This window comes from Muscardinus avellanarius, assembly GCF_963383645.1.
Source record: "Muscardinus avellanarius genome assembly, chromosome: 11".
In the NCBI taxonomy this organism is placed as follows: domain Eukaryota; kingdom Metazoa; phylum Chordata; class Mammalia; order Rodentia; family Gliridae; genus Muscardinus; species Muscardinus avellanarius.
Window position 1 is genome coordinate 6155653 of NC_137797.1, and position 9080 is coordinate 6164732.

At 55.5% G+C, this 9080-nt stretch overlaps 1 protein-coding gene across 1 annotated transcript in view; it reads left to right on the forward strand.

Moving 5' to 3' along the window:
- EFCAB6 (EF-hand calcium binding domain 6) overlaps positions 1-8864 on the forward strand; it is a gene marked incomplete at its 3' end in the record, with an annotated part of 234913 nt that extends 226049 nt beyond the window's left edge. The window contains exons 27-31 of the mRNA XM_080704765.1: positions 152-382; positions 2275-2440; positions 4749-4933; positions 7075-7224; positions 8742-8864. Coding sequence (XP_080560891.1) covers positions 152-382; positions 2275-2440; positions 4749-4933; positions 7075-7224; positions 8742-8864 — 855 coding nt within the window. The remainder of the gene's footprint in view (positions 1-151; positions 383-2274; positions 2441-4748; positions 4934-7074; positions 7225-8741) is intronic.
- Positions 8865-9080: the final 216 nt, after the last annotated feature.

Genomic DNA, 9080 nt, shown 5'->3' on the forward strand with positions numbered 1-9080 from the left:
TGTTTCCCTTTTTTATTTATTTTATTGGTATGGGCCCCGGGCCCCCACCAGTAGCGTGAGCTCTGCCACGGCCCCTGTTCACCCCGCTTCCCCACGTGAGGTCCCATGAGCTCTGGCTCCCACTTAGAAATGGCTTCTTCTGCCATTTCAGTTTGACAGGCTCTGGAGCGAGATGCCGGTCAACGCCAAGGGGCGGCTGAAGTATCAGGACTTCCTGAGCAGGTTCAGTGCCGAGAGGTCGGCCTCACCGCCAGCCACGGGCGACTCGGCCGGCGCGCAGAGAGGGAGCAGTGTCCCCGAGGTGTCGGAGAGAGCCCGATCTGCCCTCTCCTCTCCTGGCCGCAATCTGAGATCGGGGTTGAAGTCAAGGAGCCATCCATGTGTGAGTTCCCAGGTGTCCCCCAGCGCTCCAGGCCAGCTGGCATCCGGCCCCCAAGCCCCACTGGCCTCAGGGTCAGCTGGGGTGGGCACTGGAAGGAACCCTGTGGGGTCTTGGTGGAGGAAGGGTAGGGTGGGAAGGAGGCGAATAGGTGAAAGGGAAGGATAAAGAGGCAGACAGAGCCAGACACGGAGGCCCACGCCTGTAATCCCAGTACCTGGGAGGCTGAGACCACAGGATCACAGGTTCAATGCCAGCATCAACAATTTAGTGAGACCCTCAGCAACCTAGTGAGACCCTGTTTTAAAATTTTTTTAAATAAATGAAATAGGGCTGGGGGTGTATCTCAGAGGTAGAATGGCCCTGGGTTCGACCATCAGTACTGAAGGCTGCAGATCAGAGGCAGAGGGTCAGCAATAGAGAAATGCAGTTTGGGAAAGACTGCCTGACATTGTTGGAGGGGCCCCCTGCCAAGGAGTGAAGGAAGCTTCTGGAAGCAGGAAAAGACAAGAAAACAGATTCTCCGGCAGAGCGCCCAGACACCTGGATCTTAGCCAGCGAGCCCTGTGTAGACCTCGGCACCAGAGCAGTGGGACACTCAGGCCCAAGGACCCGCAGGACTGCGGCTTCCGCTCTGGGGCGAGCCTTGGCAGGCCTCCAGGTTGAGGAGTGACAGCTCCCCAGGGGTTCTGAGGCCGCAGCAGCTGGCGAGGGCGAGGAGCCGGGAGCAGGCGCAGGCCCTGGCTGCACCCGAGGCAGAGCCTACGGGATCTCCGGACGGGTGGATCGGGGTGGGGCCCGTGGCATGCTCGGCTGGAGGGAGGAAGGCCGCCCGCCGAGATGCCATGGCCCAGCCGGGGAGTTGCCGGCTGGATCCCCGCAAGCCCTCAGCTCTCAGAGCGAGGTCTGGGTCAGGCTGAACAAGCTCCCTGCTTTCAAACGGGAAGACACAAGACCCAAAGAACAGCCTCATACTTGACCCAAGTGACTCCAGAGCAAGGGAGAGTCCACGTTTACCAGCTGGGGGGCCTTGCACGGGGACACGCACTTCGCACCCTTTCCTAAGACTCTTTTTCATTAAGTGGAAAATGTGCCTCGTCACATCACACTCACACACTCACACACCACACACATATGCATACACCACGCACACGAGTGTGCACGCACACAGTGTACACTCACACCACACACACGCATACATTCACATATACCACACGCACATGCATATACTCACACTGCGCACACGATTGTGCATACACACAGTGTGTACACACACAGTACACTCACACACGGCACACATACACTCACACATATACTCACGTTGCACACACATACACTGCTCACACATGAGTGTGCGTACACACAATACACTCACACTGCACACACATATACACACATTTATAGGTATACTCACACACACCCCACACACGCATACCACCAATACATTTGAACCTGGGCCATATATTTGCTTCCATAACTATTTTTATTATAATGCTTGGCATAAATGCAGCTCACCGAGGAAGATGAAAGTTAAGTCATAGTTTTACATCTGTGTTTTGTTTTTTCATTCTGCTTCCAGGCTAATAATACCTGCCATTTTGGCACCTCAAACCCCGAGTCCTCTCCGTAGGTTTTTATTCCTCCTACTTTACTGATTGATTGATTGAGGTACTGGGATGGAATCCAGGGGCATTCTACTTCTGAGCTGCACTCCCTGCCCTATTTTAGTTTTATTTGAAAACAGGGTCTCACCAAGTTGCTCAGCCTGGCCTCAAACTTGCCATTCTCCTTTCTCAGCCTCCCAAGCACTGGGATTACAGGCATGCGCCACCACACCTGGCCTGTCTGTCCACTTAAATCTCCAGCTCAGCCCCTCTTCTTTTCCTCCCCGCCAGTCCCTCACGAGTTCCTTGCCGCCGGGCACTCCGCCCTTGCAGAACTGCGAGCCCATCGAGAGCAGGCTGCGGAAGCAGATCCAGGGCTGCTGGCGAGAGCTGCTGAAGGCCTGCAAGGAGAAGGACGTGGCCAAGCAGGGGGGCATCACCGCCGCCGACTTCCTGGGTTCGTTTCCCTCTGTCACTCCATAAGACATCGCTGCCCCTGTGGGCACGAGCCATTCTCACGGGGCACAGATCCGTGTGGAGGCCAGAGACGGGGACGATCGGGAGGCCCCAGGGGCTTCTGGGTGGAGAGGGTGGGTTACGACACCCACGTGTCCAGGCCTTCAGCCGCAGAGGCCAGCCCTGCTGGGAGCGCTGGGAGTTTGTATGTGAGCGCCCACAGGCTGGCCGGTGGCAAGAGGGCGGGCACTCCCGGGCCTCCACTGCACCTGCATCCCCTCTTTGCCATCATTTCGTTTTCTACTACTCTGATCAGGAATTAAATTAAGCCTGTTGGCATACTTCCACTAGCTCTGGCACACTGCGTCTGCAGTATTTTATAGCACAGGAACATAAATCCGGCCACATCACCACTCTGCTTAACTGCCTGCTCAGCGCCCTGTCTTCTGAGTAGAACTTTCAGAGAGAAAGCTTTCCTTAAGACCCTCCAATACTGATACAAATTATGTCATCGTGTCCGTGGCATGGCTTCCATCCCTAGTACTGCAAAAAAAAAAACACCACCTTATATATATTAAATATAAAAATATGAAATCAGTAATAATCAAGCACTATTACTTGACATGTTTTGTTGAAACCAAATCAGTAATATTGGCTTTAAGGCCTATTTGAGTTCCACTTATTTAATTTTTTTAATTTATTTTATTTTATTTATTTGTTTTGCAGTATTGGGGATAGAACCCAGGGGCATTCTACCTCCGAGCTATACTCCCAGCCCTATTTTTTATTCTTTATTTTGAAACAGGGTCTCACTGAATTGCAAAGGGCCTCACTAAGTAGCTGAGGCTGTCCACGAACCTAGATCCTCCTGTCTCAGCCTCCCGAGTGCTGGGATTATAAGCGTGTGCCACCACACCTGGCTGAGTTCCACTTGTTTTTTAGTTAATTCTTTTGAATTTGAAGATGGTGAACCTTAACTTGGTTGCTATTATTGTTTTTCTTTTTTAATCACGAACCATCATCAGTAAGCTACTGATCCATTATTCTGATAGGCTCGTCCAACTTTAATGGTGCCTCCAAAACCCACTAGCAAAAATAATAAAAATTAATTTTTGAGTCCTTTCTGTACTTTCTACTCTTTGCCAATGGCCTCTGATAAACCAGGACGTTGGCGCTGTGGTCCTCAATCCTCTGGGTCCTGCGGCTCCTGGGTCCCCCCAGCTCCCTCTGTGAAGGCAGGGAAGCCTCTGTCTGCCTGCTACACCACGGCTGCCCCCACCCACGGCCTATCTGCCTCCACTGCCGACAGCGCCCAGTGCGCCTGTCCCCCACACCGCGGCTTCATGGTGTCCAAAGAAGTCTCAGTCTATTAACTAAGTTCTGACCTTGTATAAGTCTTTCAGTGATGAGCTGTTCCTTCTAGACCAGGTTGTCTATATGCCTGGGAAGAGAAGTCAGCACAGATCCCGCTACAGTAGGGCCGAGTGTTCGTTCCCCGGTGATGGGGTACACCAGCCTCCTAGCAACGAGGTGATCCCAAGGTGACGTCGACATAACCCCAATCAGAAAGCCAGATGGAAGCCTTGGTACCACACAGTGCTTGTCTCTCAGGGTGGTCCCCACATTCCAGAGTGGTTTTATAGATAGAGAGATGTCGCTGGAATGAAAATTCAAAATGCATAGGTTCTCAGGGCCTGACAGACTCTCAGGAGCGAGTCTCCAGTCCCCAGTTGAAATTATGTGGGGAGCGGGCCGAGTCTGAACCCCTTCCCACAGTCTGGGCAAGGGGATCCAAGCACCCCATCCCCGCCCCTCTGGTCCTGGCTCCCACAGCGCTTTTTTGTTTTGTTTTGTTTTGTTTTTCATTTTTAATCATGAGCCATCATCAGTAAGCTACCGATTCATTATTCTGATAGGTTCATCCAACTTTAATGGTGCCTCCAAAATCCACTAGGAAAAATAATATGAATTAATTTTCGAGTCCTTTCTGTACTTTCTACTCTTTGCCAATTGCTACCGATAAGCCAGGATGTTGGCGCTGTGGTCCTCAATCCTCTGGGTCCTGCCGGCTCCTGGCGACCAGGAGAGCAGGTGCCCAGGGCGGCGAGGGCCAGCAGGACGCAGGGCCCTGTCCCCATGGCACTTAGCTTGCCGAGCTTCTGTCTCCACATCTGTCCAGCTGCCACCCAGGAGCTCTGTTTAGCAAGGATCCCAGCAAGGGAGGGGCCCCGGCGGGTGTGGGGTGAAGGAATGAAGGTTGGTGCCGGATGGAATGAATGCACCAGCCATGTCGCCCTTTGTGCCCTTAGAACTCGCGGAGAAGTTCAACCTGGCCCTCAGCCCGGAGGAGAGCCAGCAGCTCATCGTCAAGTACAACCTGAAGGAGGACGGCAGATTTGCGTACTGCGACTTCATTCAGAGCTGCGTCCTCCTGCTGAAAGTGAAGGAGACCTCGCTGCTGCAGCGGATGAAAATCCAGAACGCGCACAAGCTGGTAGGGTCCCCGGGGGTGCGGGCGGGCCGGGCACTCTGGGTTTTTCAGTCCATCTCACAGACGGATTCCCTTGTCACGGCAGAGGGAGACCTGGTGGGTCAGAGGGCCACGGACCAGGGCCCGGCCCAGTGCTGCCACCAGCCAGGACACCCCTGGCAAATGTCCCATCCTCACGGCCACCTCCCCGCAAGCCCCCTGAGACACTCCCTGTCACGTGACAGGTCCAGTGCAAAGCCTCCTAGCTGCCGCGACCTCCGTCATCTGAAGGCCTGGACAGTGGCAGGCAGAGGCGGCAGGCAGGGTCTGTGTGCCGGGGCTTACACCCGGGGCAGGGACCGGGGTGCAGATGAGACCTCCACCAGGCTTTGAGGACACTGAAACTTAAAAAATACAGCTCCGAAACTTATTTTCTTGGAAATAGTTTGAAGATCTCCTTTGTCTACCTCCAGAACCACATAAAGGTCTGGAGGCCCTGGCTGCGAGCTGGAGCTGGACGCAGGTCCTCGCACTCATCCCTGCGCCGACACCTGCGCTTGGTGGCTCTTCCCAGGGCACCGGGGCATCGGAGTGGTGGCCAGGCAGGGTGTCATGCACTCACGTGACGCCCTGGGAGTTCACAGGGGAGGCAGAGTGGGGCCTGCAGAGATCACAGCAAAGCGAGACATTTTGTGGTGCTGGGGATGGAAGCCAGGGGCAGTCTACCTCTGACCTACACCCCCACCCCTATTCTGTATTCTTTATTTATTGAGATCCTCCAGGATCTCACTCAGTTGCAGAGGGCCTAAGTAACCGAGGCTGGCTGTGAACGCAGATCCTGCTGTCTCAGCCTTTCAGATGCTGGGATTACAAGCGTGCACCACCACGCCTCACTAAAGTTAGACATTTTGAACTTGGGTGTAAATACACAGCCATTCATTGGCCACTTGAGACAGGCCGGAGCCTGTGGGGCTGGTGGACATCTAGTCACTAACCCAGGAGGTGGCACACCATCTTTCTCTCCTGTTTCTTCAGAGAAATGAGAAGGCAGCCGGGCATGGTGGTGCACACCTGTAATCCCAGTAGTACTTGGAAGGCTGAGACAGGAGGAGGTTCAAAACCAGCCTTAGCAATTTAGTGAGGCCCTGTTTCAAAAAAAAAAAAAAAAAAACCCCAGGGCTGGGGGTGTAGTACAGAGATGGAATGCCCCTGGATTCATCCTCCAGCAACACACACATAAACACACACACACACACACACACACTGGGAACCCAAAGCACTAAGATGGTGGCTGGCAGGACAGTCTCCTGGGTTTTACCTTCTGTCCTCAGTCATGGGCACTTCTGTCATTGGACCCACACCAGGGGCGAAGGCCATGGGCCTCTGTGATGGAACGGGTGTGTGGCCGACCACTGGGCCTAGAACCCTGGCTTCCTGGGCATGCAGAGCACAGATTGAGCAGATTGGCAGCTAACACAGCTCTGGGTAGCTGGGGAATTTCCATCATAGGTGCTAAATGATGGGAAATGGAAAGCAGTTTGACTTGGTGCTAATTTGTTTTTCGTAGCACCACATTAAAATTAAACTCTCCCAAAATGTGTTGCACGTTACTGCCCACAGGTCACCTCTGTGTTATTCAGACATGTGTTGGGGCTAAATCATGCTAACATATCTTGTTTTCAATCTGATAGCACCTAAATAAAATAATCACAGTGTGGTGTGTGGTCTAATTACTCGATATAATCGCAAACGTGGCGATTTTTTTAAGCACTCTTTATTATAACAACCTGCCAGACTGGAATCTCTTTTTATTCCCCTCGAGCTATTTTGAAGCTTTGATGGCACAGTGTCCTCTGGGCCCTCTCCTTGTGGGTCCTGGAGAGGATGTGGCCAGCTATGGACCGGACTTGGAGCCATGTCTCTTCCCCTTCCTGAGCCTCTGTTTCCCAGTCTGTGAAACGGGACGGGAGACCCAGTGCCGGCCCGGGTTGTAGGGAAGGTCGACGGTGTCCTTCAGCTGTCACGGAGGGAGGCTCCTGGAACACAGGACGCCGGTGGCCCCTCTGGCACGGGCACAGCCGGGGCAGCAACTGTGCAGAAGTAGCCTCTCTCTTCCACCCTGGCTGCCCACCCTCCCGCTCCAGCCCCTCTGCTCTTACTTTTAGAAAGAAGCTGGCGCGGAGACGTCATCCTTTTACTCGGCTCTGCTGAGAATTCAGCCCAAGATCCTGCACTGCTGGAGGCCTATGCGGCGCACGTTCAAAAGCTACGACGAGGGGAGCACTGGACTGCTGAGCGTGGCCGACTTCAGGAAGGTGAGCGCCGCTCCCGGCCCTGAGCGCGGCCTCGGAGCGGGGTCACCTGTCAGAGGCCAGCAAGGAGCTAAGCGGAGCCCTGCCCTCCCCGTGGAGGCCCAGGTGCCCGGCCCTTCAGGTCCACTTGCCCTAGCCCACACCCTCCAGGCTCTCCTCCCCGACAGCTTCCGGGGCCTGCACACCCTCCCCCAGCGCCATGCACAAAGCCAGCCTCCCTCGAGGCCCGCTGCTGCTGCAAGAGCCCTGGCTGGTCCTGCGCCTTGACCCTGTGCCCCATCCAGACCTCTACCTACGGACCTTACTGTAGACCCAGAAGAGCATCTCCATGTAGCCGGCCAGCCCAGCCCCTCAGCACACAGTGGGGCTGCACCATTGGCCCGTCAGAGCCCCGGGTGGTGAATCCCTCTGGGTGGCCACGCCCTGTGGTGGCCTCCCGGGGCCCCGCCTTTGCTTTGGAGCCGGGCACTGGGGTCAGGGTCCTCTCTTAGTCCACAACAAGGGAGGGAGGGCGCCTGTGTTCGCCTCTCCAGGGGCTTCCCAGGAGCAGAGCCTGGCAGGGGAGCGCAGTAGCAACAGACCTGCTCACAGAGCTGGAGCCGGGCCGATGGGTGTAACTGGGGCTTCCTGCTTCATCCCGGTGCCAGCCCCTCTGTCTAGTCATGTAGAAGCAAATTGCAATGCAAAACATAGCTAAGAAATTTATAACCTAATCTTTATTACCAGGTATCTTATCTTCCAGGATTTGTTTCAGCTGTGTGGCAACTAAGAGCAGTTTAAGGTGGAAGTTTATCTCTCCCATATAAAAGAGGTCCAGAGGCGGGAAGTGCAGGGTCGGCATGGTGGCCGGACACTCGCAGGGATATATTTTTGTTCTACCATCCTTAATGCCTGGCTTCCTTCCCCAAAGCCACTTTCTGGTCCAAGATGGCTGCTGGAACTCCAACATCATATCCACATGCCAGGCTCCAGAGCGGAGAGGAGGAGGGAAGGAGGGCAGGTCCCTTTCCTTTAGAGAAGGCCTCCCAGCCCCTCTGCCTGGGGTTCTCAGGTCTCACTGGTCAGAGTGCACCCAGCTGCAAGGGAGGCAAGGAACGGTCCCTGCCAACTGGGCACATCGTCACCTGGAAGAACATCAGGGGCTGGCACTGGGGCAGGGCCAGCGGATGTGGGTGCAGCCTCTGCCCGGGCAGTACCCTGGCACACTATGGCAACTGCTCCTGCAGACCCTGCTCTGCCCTGGTGGGCACAGCCCGAGACCCACCCACCATAGACCTAGGTGTGCTGGCCATCCCTCAGCCCCCTTCAGGGAGGCCAAGCTGTTTAACTTGGGCCTGGGAGGACCTGGCAGGGAGTAGGGAGGTCAGGTCTTCACAGCCACACGCACAGCAGCGTTGCCGGGGCTGCTTCCTCCAGGCCCCTGCTAGGAAGTGGAGTCTACCCACGGAGCAGAGGGAGGGGCAGACCTGCTCGGGGCCTGGGACCTCTGCAGCGCCCCCCCCCCCCCCGCCTGTCCCCAGGTACTGAGGCAATACAGCATCAACCTCTCAGAGGAGGAGTTCTTCCACGTCCTGGAGTACTACGACAAGACGCTGTCCTCCAAGGTCTCCTACAACGACTTCCTGCGGGCCTTCCTCCAGTAGAGCCCCCCTGCAACGCGTCCAGCCGGGACAGACGGGGCTCAGGCTCTGTCCCCAGGAAACGAAATAATAGAATGGAGGGACTTAATGAACTCCCCAACTTCAGGCTGGGCCTCAGCCCCGGCGGCGCTGGCGGGCTCGGGCCGTGCTGGGAGGCCTGGGGCAGCCCGGGCCCACGCTGGCTTGGCTTCCTCTCTCGCCCCAGTTTAAGCAAATAAA